Raw genomic sequence first — 18,719 nt, 5'->3', positions numbered from 1 at the left:
ACACATCTCCAGGGGACCTGCCCTCCTCTGACCGATCTGCCAACACCCACGCTGCAGGAGATGTGGCTCCACAGGGAGGAATTCCTTCCTGCACAGCCTCAAAGCCCGGTCCAGAATGGGCAGTGGGGGCATGTCTCCCAGCCCTGCTGTAGCCACAGCCTGTAGGGCCCACGGCTGGCCCCGGGCTCTCCCATGGACTGCAGCCGACTGCGGGGGGCAGCACGCTCTTTCATACTGAAGGATCCTGGTGATCAACCCCAGGGCTGGCCCGGTGAGGGCAGGGCCCCTTTGAGGTCACCATGGAAACCTGTGTATGGGGACCCCAGCCTGCTGGGCAGGAGGACAGGTCCCACACAGCTCACTAGGGGGCTGGCCAGGAGGACCCCAGGTGGGCTCCTGCTGTGGGGGGCCTAGTTCCACACCTGACCCCAGTGGAGTGCCCCATACCCAGTGGGTCAGTCCTGGCTGCCCCTGAGGTCTGGAGTTCTGAGACCCATGGTGACCTCCTAGGACTCAGTCTCCTCAGCTGTCACGTGGGAACGTCCCGGACAGGGCGACCCTGAGAAGAACCCACTAGGCCTGCGGACATAGGAGGTGCTCAGTGAGTGCAAAGAGCAGAGGTCAGAGGAGAAGGGACTGGACCAGGGAGAGGGGCCGGCTGGGCGCCTCACGGACCCCCTCACAGCGGCGGGACCTGCTCCCCGCAGTCCTCACTGGGCTGTCCCCCGCTCTCCCCTCCTCGGGGCCCCACCCTAAGGCTGTGCCCGGCTACTGGCCACCAGCATTTATTTTCACAGACCAGTATGGCCTGCTGCTGGCCAGGGGACTCGGGTGCAAATCTCGGCCCCACGTGATGCAGGGCCAGGCCTCCCCTGGACTCTGCGGAGTTTCTCAGGGAGGTCCCGCAGACATGCCCCCAGCGACGGCCTCTTCAAACAGGGAGGCGGGCTGCAGCAGCAGCTCTGGGCGTGGGCAGAACAGGAAAGTGCAGTCTAGGCCAGTCACAGTTCAGCTCACACGGTCCAGATGGGGCAGGGTGGCGGGGAGGGAAAGCAAGGCTGCAGACCTCCACCCGGCGTCCCCAGGTGCCCCCAGGCCGCTCCTTCCGCCTTCCGGAGCTGGGTGCCCCTCACTGCACGGTGGCCTGCACCCTGCTCCAGGCCACGCTGTCACAGCTCTTCCTGGACACACGCTGGCCACATGGGCCTGTTTCCTCTGCTTCAGAAAGAGGTCCCCCAAGGTCAAGTGTCCCGTGGCTTGTCCGCTGCCAGCAGTCCGAGAACCCCACACGCCTGCACATAGCCTCCCAGGTGGGCACAGGCCCTACTGTGGTGGCCACAGAGCCAGGACACGGGGCCGAGGCTCAGCTCACAGGGCCACCAGGCCAGGGTCCCCGCGGGCAGCCGCGCTCAGGGCTTCCAGCCACTGTTGCCGCAGGTCCGCCGATGGGGTGCTCAGGTACAAGGTCTGCTGGGCCTGCTGTAGCCGCCACACGTGCCTGCTGTCTGGCCTCTCCACAGGGTCCAACACGCTCACTGTGCAGCCGGCAAGGGGGATGGTGCGTGGCGGCCCGCCATCCTGCAGCAAGGAAGGGCTGCGTCAGCATCCCGGCCTCTGCCGCCCACAGAACACTCTTTCCCACGGGCAGACAGCAGAGGGCTGACTCTGAGCAGCCGTGGAAACCAAGGCCCCAGGATCACAGGACTGAGCAGGGCTGGTCCCAGACAGCATGGCCCAGGCCCCTCTGGGCGCCGTGCGCCTAGGCTCCAGGCTAAGAATTGGGGCACAACCCCTAGCACGACTGGGGAAAGGTGGGGGACACACCTGGCTGTCTCTCTGCAGGTGCAGCACCAGCTCCAAGGGTTCTGACGCCGGGATGGTGGCCCACACCTCACTCCACACCACACCACTGTCCGACACCTGCAGGGAGCTGCAGAGCATGCTGGGCTGGGGGTCCACAGACACTGGGTTCTGGAGACATGAAGGGTGGGTCAGGGGCAGCCTCGCCGCAGGGGTCACCCTCATGGGGAGGGGGCAGGCCTTCCCTCCTGGGAACGTGCTGGACAAGGGCCTGGGCCCGCCTGACCCACCCCAGGGTCACTGCAAGGGCCTCTGTGTTTCAGGCTGCACCGTCCAGGGGACTGAGACGATGAATGGCGTTGGGCCAGAAATAAAGAAAAAATGGAAGAGTTGGAACCAGGGTGTGGCTCATGAGAAAGGGCTGTGTGGGCTTCCCCGGAACACATGCACCGTGCACCACACACGTGATGCACACCACACACACGCACACTGCGTGCACGCACATGGCGGACACATGCGCCACACACCTAGCATGTGCACACACACACACACACACTCTCTGTCCTGGCACAAGCCAACAGCTGTGAGCACTGCAGAGGCTACTGGGGACAGGGGCTCCCGTCACGAGGCTCCCAGCATCGGCCTACCCACCTCTGTGCCGTGCTTGGGCTCCTCGGGTACCGCCTCAGGGCTGGGGCTCTCAGGTACCGCCTGCTGCGTCAGGAAACACTCTCGGCAGACGCGGCTCTGCCTGCCATTCTCGGCCTTGAACTCGGAACACTTCCCACAGATGACCTGCAAGGCAGAGGGCACCTGTGACCCCGCCCCCGGGGACAGAAGTCTGTCCAGGAAGAGACCGGAGGGGCTGCAGGGCCAGGAGGGACACCGCATGGGGATGGGAAGGGCTTCTCCGCAGGAGCCTCATCAGAGGGTAAGGACCCCAGTGCTGGCCCCATCGGCCATCCAGGACTTGCCTCCTCTCCTAGAGGGTCCCGCAGTTTGTGTGCACAGAAAGAAAATTGGGCAGAGGCACCAGGTACATGGAATGACGCTCAGCATCACTAGTCACCAGGGAAATGCAAACCCAATCCACAGTGAGATATCAGATATTGCCTCACACCTATCAGGATGGCTAGTACCCCAAACACAGGCAATCAGCATTGGTGAGGATGTTGGTGAGGACATGGAGGAACCGACCCCTTATGCATCATTTGTGTGAATGCAAGATGGAAGAGCTGCTGTGGAAGACGGATATCCAGTCTCCAAAAACATTGAAAACGGAGTTACCCTAAGACTTGGCAATTTCCGTGATTTCTATTTTTATGGATGGTTGGATTAGTGAATAGATGGATGAAGACCCACCCATCCACCTGTCCATCCCTCCATCCATCCATCCAACCATCCACACATCCATCCTCCATCGACCCACTACTCACACACCCATCCATTATCCATCTGTCCATTCATTTGAGGACTCATCCTTCTATCTCTCCTTCCCCCAGTGTCTCAAGGTTTCATGCAAGGGCATGACAATGAACACCACACCTGGCACAATCTGCTGGAGCTCTTTGGAAAACCAGTTCTAAGACAGCTCCATGCTAAAGCCCACCTGCTAACATAAATTCCTTTTTAATAACTTAAGCTAGAAATAAGTAAATCAACAATAGTCCTTTGATGAGGAATAATCTTCCCTTTCAGTATCAAGTTCAGAAGCCCATCCTCAAGAGAAAAGAAAAGGGTTCTGGAGGCCTCTGTGAGGAGAAATAGAGATGGTAATCACTTGGGGTACCAGTTGAAGGTAGCCTCACATCCCCCAGGCCCACTCAACCTTTACCACCGTTGGAGCACCTGGACCAAAGTAGCAGGAGGCAGCTCCCCCAACGGCTGCACCCCGCCCCCCATGCTCTCTCCCTCCTCCCAGGCATGGCATCCCTCACCTCCTCTTCAACCCAGGCCACCCAGAGCTGAGCTCTGTGGTTCTGAATCTGGTCCTTTCTCAACCACAGCCCTGTTGGTCAGACACCAGAGCTGACCAGAGAAAGGAGGTTGGTGTTGACTTCAGACGGGACATCGCCTGTCCGCTCCAGGGCGCCAGACCTCGCCATGGTCCAGGGGCCCCAGGACTGAGTGCCTGCACTCACCGCGCCACACAGCTTGCACCGATGCTTCCTCTTGGTGATGGAGTTGAAGGTCTCACCACAGCTTCTGCAACCCTGCTTCTCTTTGTCACGTCTGGTCTTACCAGACCCCCTCCTGGGCTCAGGCTGCGGGAGGCAAGTATGCAGGGGCCACTCCGTGAGCACATGGGCAGCACGTGCACAGAGCAAAACGCAGAAGGGAACGAAGCTGGGGCGTCGTAGCCTCAGCCCCCACCCAGCCCTGCTCCCCAGGCTGCCCTGTGGTCACCAGCATGCATGCGTTCTAGGTGGGTCTGGAACTCTGCCCAGACCGACCCGGTAGGTCTGAAAAGGTGGGGCCCATGCTGGAGAAGGTCTGCCCTGTGGCGCCCGGGCCAGAGTCGCCGAGGCTCAGGGGCTGCCTTGGGCCCGCCTGAGCACTCAAGGGGCGGGTTGGGCTGTGCTCCCTTTCCCCTCCGCCAAGCTGTCTGGTCCTCCCACCCAGGAGTTGACAAGGGGAATAACAGGAAGTCAGGAAACAACATGGTTTGGGGTCACAGAGCTTAAACAAGCTTTAGACAAGTCATGAGGACACCATGAATGCCCTTCTACACGTTGGGCCAGGTAGGCGGGAAGCTCAGAGCCCCCGCAGAGACGGGGCCGGGTGGGAGCGCGGGGGTGGGGCTCACTTTCCTCCGCCCACTTAGTCTTTACAAACAGGCACTTATTTCCCTCTTTGTCAAACTATTGATTTCACTGTTTTAGTTTAGTCCCAAACTAAACTAAGGGAGCGGCTCCCTGCACACGAGGAGGAGGCCAGGCCACAAGTGGGATGCAGTTTAAAGCTGCCCCTGGCGCGGCTCAGGGAGAAGGACCCAACCGCAGAGCGGCTCCTGCAGAAAGCAGACTTTCTGCAGAGGGGTTGGAAGAGCAGAGAGAGGAGACGGGGAAGCCCAGCCAGACGCTCCTGCTGGCCGCCTGGGCCGGGGACCTCCTAGCAGGCGGCTCACCAAGAATATCTCAGAAAAGAGGAAGAAACGCGGTAAACAAGCAGAAAGCAGACGGTCCCCCTGCCCCCTCGCCGCCACCCAGTGGCTCCTGGGACAACAGTGTGGGAGTGGGGGTGGGTGGGTGGCTGTGTGCTCTGCTCCCGGCCCCACTCCTGTCCAGGACCCCAGCCCCACGGAGACAAGAGCTTTCACACAAGCAGCAGGCAGGCAGGAGCAGGTACAGCATGAGGCTTTGGTGGGGGCTCAGCAGAGTGGTCAGCCGAGCCTCAGTTTCCCCATCTGGGAAGGAGTTGTACAAGGTGGGGACCAGCCCCCACGCCCTGCCCTTCATTAGCCATGAGACCACGGACGATGGTCTCCTTCCTGAGCCTCAGTGTCCCCATCTGTACAGTGGGGTTGACAACGGCTCCTAAGGCCCCTCATATATGGATCCCAACTGACTTGGCCAGTTTCCCCTTATGTTCCCACTTCTCTCCACCCCACTCGGGGTTCCTCTCCCAGAGACCATCTCAGGACTGCGCAGGGCCAGACATGGGAGGGGAGCCACCTGGGGCCTGGCACGCAGGGCAAGGAAGGAGAGACAAGGGGAACGTGGCCGTCCCTGAGGTCTGCCATGTCCCGGCAGCCACCCCCCAACCATCCCTCAGGGTGGTCCCACTGTCCCTGTATTCCAGGTGAGGACCCCAAGGGCTTGGGAGGTGGGAGTGGTCGACAGCAGGGCAGCCGGGCCCAAGGCCAGAGCCACAAGTCACTGACACCAGACGGCCATGGGGGCGTCCCGGGGGGACAGAGGCATGGATGGGGGCCAGAGGAGAGGGCTGGCCCAGGACGGATGGAGGAGGTGGCTGCAGTGGGGCTGGGGTGTGGCACCAAGATCACCGGCTGCAGGCCAGTGGGACGGAGGTCATTTCTGCAGCAGGGGGTGCTCAGGCCTTCTGCTTGGATGCCGGGACATGGAAAGGCCCGGGCCAAGTCCTCAGGCAGGTACAGAACTGGGGAATCTGCGAGTCTCCGCCCAAAGCACCCAGTGTCCTGGGGCACGGGCAGTGATCTCTGCCCAGGGCAGACTCTGACTCATCTGGGTGTTTCTAGCTCCACAGCACAGAAGGAGGAGGAACATTTAAGTAAGACTCGGGCCCCAAAGACGGCTTGACAACCAGCCTCTGATGGCACCTCCCAGCTGGCTCTGGGTCCTGCAGACTGTGGACACAGGCCCTGCCTGGCCCCTCTGCTCCCTGTGGGCAGCTCTGTCCAGGACCCCAGAGCATGGCCTTGGAGCAGAAGGGCAGCGCTAGCTTTGTGCACCCTAAGGTCGTGGCCATGTGGTTGGACGGGACCTGGCTCGGCCTCTGGGAGGGGTGCCCATGTCCCCCTGCAAGCCTGAGCCCCAGAAAGCCTCTCTGTGAAGAGCTACATGACTTCTGCCGAGCAGCCACCTTGTGAAACTTCCTGGCCTGGGCTGAGCTCCTCTTAGGAAAGGGGTGCTTGCAGAACCGTGTGTTTGAGGACACCAGGGCTCAGGGAAAGAGACCAGCAGCCACATGGGGATTTACCTTCCTCTCTGAGTGTGCTAAGAAAAAGCTTAAATCTGCAGCAAGGACCAGTCTTTTGGTGTCAGACTGAAAACTCATTTTGAGCACCTTCCACTAACGCACACTGAGCAGGTCTCAGACCCTATACAGCCAGACCTTTACCTCACACTGAGCTACCCCAGATCCACTAACATCTCTGTTCACAGGACACACCGGTGAGAAAAGCCTGGGGCCACTGTCTGTGACTGTGTTTGTGCGTTGTGGGCCCTGGGCAGGTGCAAAGACCCTGCGGCAGGGTAGAGTGAGAGGAGAGAGGGCCAGGAGGGCGAGGAATCCCCTTGGGGGTTCATGGGCTGTGACAAGACCATCCCTCTCTCATTGTCCATGCCATTTCCATGCTGCTGGCCTCAATGACACTAACTACTGGGAACCATATTCTGTTCCCCAGAGCCACGAGGCAGCTGCATCGCTTGAATAAGGCGGGGGGGGGGGGGGGGGTTCCTCCTGTCCTTTGGCCCCTACACCCATCATGTCCCCCAAATGCTCCATCCTTCCCTCAAAGCTTCTCAAGGTGTTCCCAGTGCCCGGGAGCCCAAGGACCTACGCTGGGGGCCCAGGTTCTGCTCTAGCATGGGGTGGGCGCTGTGGTGTCTGGGGGCACCTGACCCAGGCCTCCCAGCGTGGGCCAAGGCTGGAGACGAATTACGCTTACTAAAAATCCAGCTCATGTTGGGAACCCTGCTCCCTGTGGCCAAGGAGACAATGGCTACCCCCCAAAAGCCACTTCCAGGGCCCCCTTCCCAATGCAGGGTTTGGAGCAGAGGCTAGGCCTGCCCATCAAACTTCTGTCTAAAGTGGGGCTGCCCAGAACAACGACCAACCCCCAAGGGCAGCACAACCTCACTGGGTAAGCTCTGGGCCTTGATGTTGAATTCAGGAGACTCACTAGCAGTTCCAGGCTGATGGACAAGCAGCACCCGCTGGGGTACTGGGGCCTGGGAGGTGAGGGCGTGGGAGAGGGAGAGAGAGGCTGACAGGTCAGACAGAGTGGGGGACTCAGGAGCAAACCCAGGGTTTGCCCCACGGTGGCTCTGTATGGGGTTAATGAGCTGCCCACATGGATAAGATCCATGCCTAGGGCTCAGGCCGGGACTCAGGCAGACAGCCGCAGCGTGGCCTCCAGCCCTTCCCCACCAAGTCTGTCCAGGAGCATCCCCTGGCAGCTTGCAGGGGGTCACCCTCCCCTGGTGTCTTGGGGCACAGCTGTCAGCAGGGCTCACAACTGGTGGGCCAGTTGATAACCGTGCTCGCCTGCCCTGGACGCCCGGACAGGCCAGGCACCCAACATCCTCCCACTAATCCCCACGCAACTGGCAGAGAGGAGGGGCTCTAGCATGTCCACAACCTGCCCCTGCTGGGGGGACATAGACATAGGCTGCCCAGCCCCCTCCCTGGATGCACCACGCAGGTGGAGAGAAGGTGAGCAGCGTGGGGGAGGGTTTTGGGCACCACCGCCTAGGAAGGACCTCCCTCCATCCTCCTGGGGCCTCGACTCCCAGGGTCAGGGGCTGACCGTCCCTCTTCGGATGGCCGAGCGGCCTATGGATCAGGCACAACTTTAAGTTGTTTTAATCACATACTTTCCACAAGGTAAAGAGCACAGTGCCGTGACCACCCAACGGACCTAATAGACGCGGGGGTCCCAGCAGGCACCCTCAGCCCCCTCCCAACCCAGCCAGAGACTATCACTGTGGGGACTCAGCTCACGTGGGGGTGGCTCACCCATGGACCTTGCCCCAGAGGGTTCCCTGGTCTGACCCCCCCCCCCCCCAGAGGGCTCCACGGTCTGACCTCACCCTGAGGGCTCCCTGGTCTGGCCCCCACCCTGGAGAGCCCCCTGGTCTGGCCCCCACCCTGGAGAGCCCCCTGGTCTGGCCCCCACCCTGGCGAGCCCCCTGGCTGACCTTGCCCTCTACCTCCTGCCCCTGCCAAAGCTGGGGGGGGTCACTCACCCCTGCTGTACCCCCTCCACCGCTGGCTGCCACTGCCGGCCCCTCTGAGCTGGAGCCCACCACCTGGAGGGAACAGAGACAGCCAGCATGAGCGAGGATGCCTGGCCACGCGCAGACACCAGCGCAGCACTGACCACCAACAGCACGCCCAGCCCTTCCATTTGGCCACAGGGTCAGTGTTTGCTGGGACTTTGGGGACATACTCCTCCCTGGGCCAGTGTGGGATGCCCCTGGAGCCTGCAGCAGCCCCCCCCGCCCCGCCCCGTGCCATCGTGTCACCGGCAGGACGCGGCCCTGGGTTCCACCTCCACCCTCAGGCCTTCTAGGGCCTGGGCAGCCTGGCTCCTCGGGTACTGCTGTAACCACAGACATAGTTCTGAGTCCACGAGGCCTCTGTTTAAAGAAGCCTGGGAGAGATGCAACGTTTTCTTCTAAAATATATTTAGACAGCAAGATAAATGGATGCAAATGCTGAGTGGCCGATAAGGCCGTGAGGAGAGTGCCAGGCCTGGTGCTGGGGACACGGGGCTGCTGGGCTGGGCTGGGCCGGGTATCCTTGGTTTTAAGAGCACCTCTGGCAGGAGGTGGGCGTGAGGACCCTCACTCGAAAGGCAAGGGCGGTTGTGCCTACAGGAGGGGGCTCTGGTCCCCATCGGACTCCCAGTGGGCAGCTGCAGCCGACTTCCCCCAACTGGCCCTGGGCAGGGCCCCTGCCTCCTGGCTCCCCTTGGCCCCAGGGTGGCTCTGTATGGGGTTAATGAGCTGCCCGCATGGATAAGATCCCAAGCCCACCTCACATGTGGCTTCATGCAGGCCCATTCTTCCTGCCTGCCCCTCGTGAGGCCTGGCCCCCGAGCTGGCACTCAGCAAAGGACAGGCAGGGAGTGACACCTGCCTGCCAGCCACTGGCCCTTGGCACAGGGAGCGTATGGGGACCAGCTTCCCTCGGAGATGCCAGCCCTTCCTCAAGGGGCCTGGGGCACCCCCCCCCCCGGTCCCTCCCTTGTCCCTAGGACACTGGGGCTCACAGGGGAATCTGGAGGGAGGGATGGGTCCTCCTCTTGGCCAAAGGAGCCGCTGAAGGCCTTGAAGGTCTGGCTGTTCTGCTTGTGCCTCTCGATGGTGGCCTCAATGACCTGACACAAAAACCAGAGAACGAGGGCCATCAGCAAGCTCGTCCTCGAGGGCAGGACCCAGCATGCCTCTGTCCCCACAGATAGGTCCTACGGTCACGCATGTCCCCAGCTGACCGGACACAAGTCCCAGGCCCACCCTGCACGCGGCTGGTGCCTCCCACAGCGTTCCAAACTGCTGCGGATGCTTCCCGGACACCCCAGGTGGACCGGCAGACACGGCTCTGTTTCCTGCATTGGCCTGTCCCCCTCACATCTGTTCCCATTTCCTTTTTCTCTCCTTGCCCAGCTTTCTCTCCTACGAATTCTAGAAGCCACAGCCCTTCCCAGTTGATGCTATACCAGGATCCTTGCCTCAGCCTCTGCTCTGACCTTCGCCTTGGTGGACTTTGGTCTCTGTTCCCTGTGTCCTTCGAGCCAAGTCTGCTCTGGCTGCCCCAGGACACTGACCAGCTCCCTGCCTGGCTGACCACCCTCAGGCCCCCACCCTCTAAGGCCAACTGCTCATCCCATGTAACCTGCTGCTCCTGCTGGCTGGCAGTGGGGAGAGGGTGAGGGTCCCCTTGGGCCCCCCAGACAGTGCAGATCCACACCCTGGGGGAGGAACCCCCACCTGCCCGCCCCCAGCCCTTCGCACCGGCATATTTACTGCAGCTAAGCAACTGAACGGACTGACAGGCTGGCAGCATCTGAAGGGACTTAGCGAGGGTACTTCATCAGAGGGACGGACAAAGCCTGGGGAGTCACAGGGCCACTCCATCCCTTGTTTCAGCATTAAATGGCCATACTGTGCAAGAATTTGGTCACCTGATTACTTTAAAATTTTAGGAGCTTCACCTGAATCCACTCTTTTTTCTCCTCTTCTGTCCTACAAAAACAAACACAGTATCTTATTAACCTGGCCTTAAACACGATTAACCTCCACACTCCTCTCAACCCTGGGGCACACAGCTGAGCTGCTCAGAGCTTCCAAGTGCAGCTCAAGGCCTGGAAGACAGTCCTTGAGTGCCTGGTACACTGTGGGCAGGCAGGGTCAGATGCAATGGGGGAGGGGGGCAGGTGTGCAGTCAAGGGTGGCCAGGTGGGCCAGGTGTGATCAGGTGGGGGCAGGTGTGGAGTCAGGTGTGTCCAGGTGGGTCAGGTGTGATCAGGTGGAGGCAGGTATGGCTAGGGGAGTCAGGTGTGTCCAGGTATATCCAGGTAGGGTCAGGTGTTGTCAGGTGCTGTCTGCAGGCCCCTCTACAAGGGATGTAAATCAACACCTCCTAGGACCACAATGGGTACTTACCAAGATCTCACATCACTGGAGGAAATGAGAGATGGGATCTCCCACACATTCCCCCAGTGAGAGCACAAGCCTGGCCCCAATCACTGGGGGGGGGAGACAATGGCCCCCAAAACTTAAAGCAGATGTGCTACCCTTTGATCAGCAGCTCTTCACTAAACTTTCTAATGGACAGAAGGACAAATATGCCCTAAACAGGCATGAGAATGCTGAGTGCAGCACCTTTGCCACGGCTCCCGGAAGGAGCCCGGGTGCCTGGGAGCAGGAATGGGTCGGGCGATCGTGATGGAGAACTACACTGCTTCTGGAAACGAGGCTCGGGTATGGGATGCTGTCTGGCAAATTAAGTGAAAAAGGCAAGAAGCGGAATGGGCTAGACAGTAAATAGCTGCGTGTGGTTTTACAAACTCGGGACACGTTCATGCACACAGAAGTCTGGGAAAGGCTCCTCAGAGGTGACTGAGAACATCTGCTGGGCGGGGGAAGAAGGCCGAGGCTCAACTTTCATCGACTTCCCTTCGAAACTGTTACATTTTAAGCCACAAATCAGTGATTATGATGAACCAAAACCAACATATCCCAAGGTTATCCTGTTTAGAAAAAGGAGCCAACAGCCGAAGTGTTGAGTCACAACAGCAGGCGCCGGGTCGGCCACCCATACCGAGTCTGCAGCTCCAGGCACCGTCTCCTTCCCGTTATGATGAACGTGGGCGCCGCATTTGGCTTGACGATATCCTGCACCTAGAGGCCAAGGGCATAACAAAATAACCGGTTGCTTAGCGGGCCCGGAGGGGCAGCCCTGTGCTCTCAGACACAGAGGTCTTTCTTGAGGAGGGGGCACAGGCGACCCAGTGGGCGGGACACTGGGGGAGCTGGTCCGTGAAGGAGAGCTAGGACCTCTCATCCTCGGCACTTGGAATGGTGCCGGCCAAACCCTCCCGACTGCCGGGCTTCCCAGCAAGTCAGCCGCCCGCCCCACACAAACGGAAGCTTTCCCACTACGGCACCTGAAGGCCCCTGAGAGAGGAATGGGAATCTTAAAAGGGCCACGAGGCTCTCTACCGCTCTGCAGGGGTCTCTGATCCACCAGCCCCTATGGTGGGAAGCCACCCCCCATCCCCGACACCCCACCCCCAAGACACTGCTGGATGTGGCCCTCAGGCCCCCGACTCTCAGCACCGCAGCCTGGCTGTAGGGGGAAGCGGGCCCAGCCAGAGTCGGACTGAATCAGGCCTCAGAGCAGGAATTTCCCAAACGCCCCAAAGTTAAGGGTTTCTGTGTTAGCACATTTAGTTACCCACCCACCACTAATTTCTTACATAAAACACCTAGGAGAATCATTTCTTCTAACTATGAAAAAAGATTTTTTTCCAGTAGTTTTTAATTTTAATGATGTTTCTTGAGCTGGGGCTCAAAGAATTTCAAAATAAGAAGTATTTTTTCTTGTATCCCTAGGGCCCACCTTCACATGTGAATACTGACTGAGTACTTGATCCAGTCGGTATTTGTGGAGTGGGGGTTAACTCAGAGCCCTCCCCACAGGAGGGGGCGCAGCGTCCTGCTCTGTGGCCCCCAAGCAGGAGACGTGGAGAGGCTGAGGCCCTAAGGGGCGGCAAGGACCACGCGTCGTCCAGCCCCTGAGCCTGCAGCACATCATCCCGACTTCAAGCCGGCGCGGGAGCGGACAGTGCATGGGACCAGGGGACCAGGGACTGCGCAGGGAGGGCACCCCGTCCACTTTCACCCCAAGCTTCGCCTTCAAGTCTGTAAATGAGGCTCTGAGCACCAACCTCACAGGGACGGAGGCTGGCCCAGGCCTTCATCCTGCACGGACAGGGCAGCAGCGCCCGGGTGGGTAAGCCAAGTATGGGAACGGGGTCCATGCACAACGCCAGGCTGAGTGGCACTCAGAAATGCCCAGGCCACACGTGGGTCACAGACAGAGATGAAGCTTGAAAAGGGTGCAGTGGTGACCCTCCAGCAGCCAGAGCCCAGTGTCCCCACCTCGTCCAGCGCCCTGCCAGGGGAACAGGTGAGAGGGCACGGCTTACCCACCTGGAGGCCCGAAATGTCCATCTTCTCCCGGACACTGAACTTCTGGCCCATGAGCCGCAGTTTGGGCACACAGTAAAGGATCATGCTGTTGAACTGCAATCGAGACAGGGACAGGGTGAGGGGTGTCACCCCAACAAAGGAGCCTCGACAGAGAGGAGGCGGGAGGCACGGCTCTGCAGCGAGGCTGGGCAGGGCGTGGCTCCCTGGCGAAGGGGGGTGGCTGTCGTGGTGAAGGTGCGTGACAGACAGGAATGGACGCGGCTCTGGTGAAGGGTGGGGAGGGCAAGGGCGTGGCTCCCGGGGTGAGGGAGCTCGGCAGTCGGGACTGGGCGTGGCTCTGGGGAAGCGGGTGGTGGACAGGGGCGCGGCAGATGCGGCTGAGCACGGCTCTTTGGGAAAGGCGTGGCCCTGTGCTAAAGGGGCGTGGTGGGGCGTGGTTCTGGCCTCGCAGGATAGGGGCCCTGGGGCGGGGCGGGGCGGGGCGGGGCCGTGGGGCGGGGCGGGGCCGTGGGGCGGGGCGGGGCCGTGGGGCGGGGCGGGGCCTGACCAGGAAGAGGTGGCGGTCCTGCGCGGTGCCGTTCTTGGCCGACAGCTTCTGGATCGGACCCTCCTTGATCAGCTCGTTGGCGGGGTTGACGATGTCCTCCTCCCCACCCAGTCGCTCGTACACCTCCAGGAGCTTGTGCATTTTCTCCTGTGCGAGACACAGGGCTCAGGCCCGCGGCGGCCGCAGGGGGACCCCGGGGTGAGGGGATCCCGCCCTGCAAGCATGGCCCGGAATCAGGGAACCCAAGACCGGGCAACGAGCCTCGTGATAATGGGGTGGGCCGGAAAATGCGGGGTGACGCCGAGGCTGGGCAGTGAGGGATGGACCCATGTTCGCCCCCAGAGAGCCGCTACCACCACTGCCGCGGGCCAGGCTATGCCCACACGCAAGGCAGGTATCAGTTCATTTAGTTCCCGCATTACCCCAGGAGGTAGGGGCCATTTTATCCCCTATTTACGGACCAGGAAACTGGGCTATGGACAAACCCAGTGAGCCGCTAGAGAACCAGGATGGCCCTTCTGCAGTCAGAGGAGATATTTCAAGCTGTTGCTGCTCTTGCCCCGGAGTCATTACTGCCTGTGGTGACCCTGCCTGGTTCCCTGTGCCCTCATGACCAGACCTCTGCCAGTCTGCAGGTCCTCTCCCTCTGGCCTCAAGACTGGCTGGGTGGTCAGCGGCCAACCAGTGCCCCTGGGGTGTGATAGGAAAGGGGTGTCAGCCTGTGGCCCCAGCTCTGAGCCCAGAAGCCACTGTCCTTGACCAGTTGCTACCAGCCCCCCGAGGAAAGAATGCAGCAGAAGGCTGGAAGAGATGGGCTTGCAGTAACATCAGTCTACATCCCAGAGCCTGGGCTTGCTATGCCACCGCGGCTGCTGCCCTCACACCTGGCCAGTCTCGGCCTACACAGCCTGTAAGCAGGCTAGTCTGGCTAGCCCTTTCACCTCTGGTCAAGACACAGGTGGTCGATGTGCGTGTGGGTCCAGAAAGGGGAGTTGGCATGGAGCGTAAGCAAAAGCAGGCAGGGCAGTGCCAAAGGGCCTTGCATGTACTAGGGGGCTGGGTGTGCACCCCGCCTGGACTAGGGGAGGGTACACCTGCCATGTCCTAGGGGGCCAGGTGTGCACATGGGCTAGCTGGTGTCACCTTGCGAGCAACAGCAGGCTAGAGGATTCTGAGCACAGAGCAACAAGACAGGTTCCCCACAGGAAGCTCTGAGCTGGGGAAGTGTGGATCAGAAACTGAGTATACAGCAGGTGGGGCAGCTGGGAGAAGCCTGGGCAGCGGTCCAGGCTGAGGGGGGTGGGGACCAGCGGGCGTGCGAAGAGGCTCCTACAAGCACACACTGATCACTCCCTAAGGCCATGGCCTGGGATAAGACCTGGACCCAATGCCAGAGCCCCCAGCTATCACACCTGGTGGGCAGAGGCCTCAGCAGACCAGGAGAGAGAAGCACTACAGGTGTGCTGCAGGTGGGAAGGCCTGGGGTGAGGTCTCAGGCCTTGTCCGCACCCCTCAGAGATGAAACCCAAGAGGGGCTTCCCTAAATATCCATAGGCCCTGTGTGAGCTCACGACCGCAGAGCTCTGAGAAGCACGTCTTTCGCCTCCACCAGATTTAGTCGTGGGGAGGTGGAAAGGGGCGTTTGACAGAAAGGACCCAGAGTAAACCATGACCTGTTTGGGTTGCAGTGGATACCCCACCCACCATGGGCCTAATCTCTGGCTGGTCTGTCCTGGGGCCCCAGAGCAAACCTGGGGACAGGCACCTACGGAGGACACAGCACTGGGCCGCACATAGCAACAGCCATGCTAAAACAAGTCGCTGCCTCTCACTTCTCATGACTGAGAGACGTGGGGTCAAACAGATATTTCACCTTTTTTTCCCTCTCAAAAAACAGCAGTGCCTGTGTGAAAATAAACAGATCTGAGGATTGGGAGACACAGGGTGGGTGGGGACTGTGGCGGCCTGGAGAAGGGCTGAAGGCACAGGCTGGGGCGTGGGACTTCCAGGGTTTCTCAGGAAAGTCAGGAGTCTGGATTCTCCTGATCTGTAGTCCTGAGCAAGGACTTAGAAATTCTGCCAAGGCACCGTGCAGGCCACACAAGGGACAGGGCCACCCACAGAGAACTCCCTGATCCACAGACCATGGGCTTTGGAGGTGTTACAACAGCAGGGGGACAACAACAGGGGACACTGTCCCCTCCACCTCTGCGCTGTGTCCCGAGGCGGGGCCCTCAGGAGGTGAAGCTTAGAAGAAGTCATGGTCTTGGGGGTGGGCGCCCCATGATGGGGTCACAACCCTGATGAGACACCAGACAATACGCTCTGGCTGCTCAGAAGCCAGGGACAGAAGGTGCTGGCACCCAGCTGCGAGATACACAGTGTGGCCCGAGTCAGTCTGTGGGATTTTGTTACAGCGGCTGGTGGAGACAGGCACCGGCTGAGATGGGGTCGTAGAGTTAGGAACCGGCAGGCCTGTCTGTCCTGTGACGGAGCCCCTGTCCATGCGGGGTGTGCCTGCTGCGGGGCCCTCGGGCATCCTCCACGAGCTCCACACTCACCATTTTCCGAATGGCAGCGTTGGAGTGGTTGGCAGCGGTGGAGATGAGCTCTAAGGACCCTGCAGGAGGAAGACGCAGAGTCAGGCTGCAGGGCGCCTGCCGCCTTTCCAGGGGCTGCCCTGCTCCCACCCTTCCCTGTGGAGGCCGAGGCTGCTCAGGAGACCAGGCCCTGGGTTGGGCCCTGCAGACACACTCCGTTTGGTGAGGAGGTCTGCTGGGGCTGGCATCCCACTCCCCAAGCCGCCCCCAGCCCCATGAGGCCCTTCCTGGGGCCTGACCTCTGCCAGCATCAGCAGCTCCCTCCCCAGAACCAGGGTCCCCCCTCTAAGGGCAGTGGGGGCAGGGCAGTTTCTCCCTTGCAGTTACTTCCTGAGATGTGCTTAGGGAGCACTGGGCCATCTGCCCCGCTCTGTCCCTGTCCCTGTCTATCCTTCTCTCCTCTCTCCCTGTGGGTTCCCAGCAGGGGCCCCAGCTCCCACGTGGCCTGGTGGCTGCTGGGCTCACTTTCTGCGTCCTTCCGATCGGGGGCATCTCCTGGGAGCCTCTTCAGATAGTCCTTGAGCAGCAGCTGGTAGCGGGGGACCCTCTGCACGGGCTCCAGCATGTGGTGCTGCAGCGTCAGGTTCCCACACACCTCCTGCTTCTGTGGGGGAGAGAGGCAGCACGTGGCACCCGCAGAAACATGTGTGGACCTGGCCCCCCTTTCTGGCCTCCATGGCACCTGGACTCTGTTGACTGCAGACTACATTACAGCAGGGTAAACCGAGGCCTGGAGAGTTTGAACAATGGAGCAAGGACCCAGACCCCCGTGCAGGCTTTTATAAAGGTCCTCAGGGGAAAGAACTCATCCTTGCGGGAAGGCTTCCCTCCCGACCCCACGTTCACTTACATGATTGCTCACTCGGGTGCCGGGGGCTTGGCCTCTTCTTCCCTCCCTGGACACCAGGGGGGACTGGACTCCCAACTATGACGGGGGACCTGCGGCCCTGCCTAGAAGCTGCTCTGCGTGTGGCTGTGTGCTCTGATGGAAGTGCGACCCTTAGTGCAGGGGTGGGTGCTCAGGCCTCGTGCCCTGCCCCCCCACCCTGGCCCTCAGTCCCTGCACCGCACCTCTGCCACCTCAGTGCTGTCCCACTGGGGGCCCTGCCTTTGCTGTCTGCCTCCACTCCCTGCAGGTGCCCAGGCATGTGCTCCTTGGTTAAGATGCCCCAGCCTTCCCCCTGAGTTTGCTGGGGGCTACGCTGTTCCCCTGCTCCCCGCCTGCCACCCGGGCCACTCAGGGCTCACAAGAGAACAGCCTCCAGCCTGAAGGAGCTCCAAGTGCCCTTGACATGACAGGGCCCAAGGAGCGCCGTTGGCAGCTATCACAGAAACAACCCTTCTCAGGGAGGCTAATCAGGGGTGACCAGGAACCGGACATTCACAGAATTCCAAAGTATCTCCCTGCAAGAAACTTCCTAAAGACATGAGGGACACACTTTGGGGGGGCACATGCTTTCTGGGAGAGGAAACCACAGTGCACCTCGTGCCCCAGCAGGAGCGCATGGCCCCCACACCTGTACCTGCCTCGACTGCCAGCCTCCCAGTGCTCTGGCCAGTGGTGCTGACACAGGCAGTGCGAGGTCCTGCTGGTCACTCAGGGCTGGGGCTCGGCCATGGGCACAGCCTGGGAGGCTGGAGGGGGTGGTCTGTGCACACAGCGGGGCCGGCCCAGACCAGGGGTGAGGGAGCTAAAGGAGGAAGCACTGGAACTGTCCTCGGTGGGCAGGGACACAGAGGCATCTAGGACTCCACACTAGGAAATCCTGGGTGACCCGAGGGGGAAACGCAGAAGGAGGAACGTGTGTCTGTGGGAATGCACATAGGCACACACATGTGTGTCTGGTGTGTGTGCACAAATGCGGTATGTGACATTCAAGCGTGGTGCTCAGGGTACACAGGATATTGGGACAAGTAGCTAACTATTCACAGAAAGAAAACTGGACTCTTACCTCACACCACAACCCACCGGGAAACTATTCTGGAATAGCAATTCTAATTTTTTTAAACAAAGACATAACATTAGGAAAAAAAGTTATCTAATCATGAGATAGGAAATACATTTATAAGCATTACTTTGAAGATTTTTAGAACCATTATTTAAAAACATAAAAAAAAAAACCATTATTTTATTTAAAAACTGGTGAATGTGGAGCGCCTGGGTGTCTCCGTCAGTTAAGCATCTGCCTTCAGTTCAGGTCATGATCCCAGAGTCCCAGGACTGAGCTCCGCATCGGGCTTCCTGCTCAGCAGAAAGCCTGCTTCTCTCTTTCAGATAAATAAATAAAATCTTTTAAAAAAGTTGTTTTTAATTTAAAAATCTTTTTTAAAAACTTCACTTTAATAAAGAAACTGGTAGATGTGGCTCCTTAAAAACTAAAAATTTTGTTTAGTAAACAATGTTGTAAATAAAAATCAATGGGGGGACGCCTGGGTGGCTCAGTTGGTTAAGCAGCTGCCTTCGGCTCAGGTCATGATCCCAGCGTCCTGGGATCGAGTCCCACATCGGGCTCCTTGCTCAGCAGGGAGCCTGCTTCTCCCTCTGCCTCTGCCTGCCATTCTGTCTGCCTGTGCTCCCTCTCTCTCCCTCTCTCTCTGATAAATAAATAAAATCTTTAAAAACAAAAA

At 59.9% G+C, this 18,719-nt stretch overlaps 1 protein-coding gene across 4 annotated transcripts in view; it reads right to left on the bottom strand.

Moving 5' to 3' along the window:
* Window positions 1-769: 769 nt before the first annotated feature.
* Window positions 770-18,719, bottom strand: part of FGD3 (FYVE, RhoGEF and PH domain containing 3) — a 49,429-nt gene continuing 31,479 nt past the window's right edge. For all 4 annotated transcript variants that reach the window (XM_059141463.1, XM_059141461.1, XM_059141462.1 and 1 more), the window contains exons 7-18: window positions 16,557-16,695; window positions 16,053-16,111; window positions 13,492-13,638; window positions 12,945-13,037; window positions 11,551-11,630; window positions 10,442-10,472; window positions 9,500-9,607; window positions 8,472-8,534; window positions 3,942-4,064; window positions 2,452-2,595; window positions 1,825-1,971; window positions 770-1,578 (exon numbers count right to left, since the gene is read on the bottom strand). In XM_059141463.1, the coding sequence (XP_058997446.1) occupies window positions 1,369-1,578; window positions 1,825-1,971; window positions 2,452-2,595; window positions 3,942-4,064; window positions 8,472-8,534; window positions 9,500-9,607; window positions 10,442-10,472; window positions 11,551-11,630; window positions 12,945-13,037; window positions 13,492-13,638; window positions 16,053-16,111; window positions 16,557-16,695 (1,344 nt within the window). In that variant the 3' untranslated portion in view covers window positions 770-1,368. The remainder of the gene's footprint in view (window positions 1,579-1,824; window positions 1,972-2,451; window positions 2,596-3,941; window positions 4,065-8,471; window positions 8,535-9,499; window positions 9,608-10,441; window positions 10,473-11,550; window positions 11,631-12,944; window positions 13,038-13,491; window positions 13,639-16,052; window positions 16,112-16,556; window positions 16,696-18,719) is intronic.

This window comes from Mustela lutreola, chromosome 12 (genome assembly GCF_030435805.1).
Source record: "Mustela lutreola isolate mMusLut2 chromosome 12, mMusLut2.pri, whole genome shotgun sequence".
In the NCBI taxonomy this organism is placed as follows: Eukaryota; Metazoa; Chordata; class Mammalia; order Carnivora; family Mustelidae; genus Mustela; species Mustela lutreola.
This window is presented reverse-complemented; position numbering and strand designations above follow the sequence as displayed.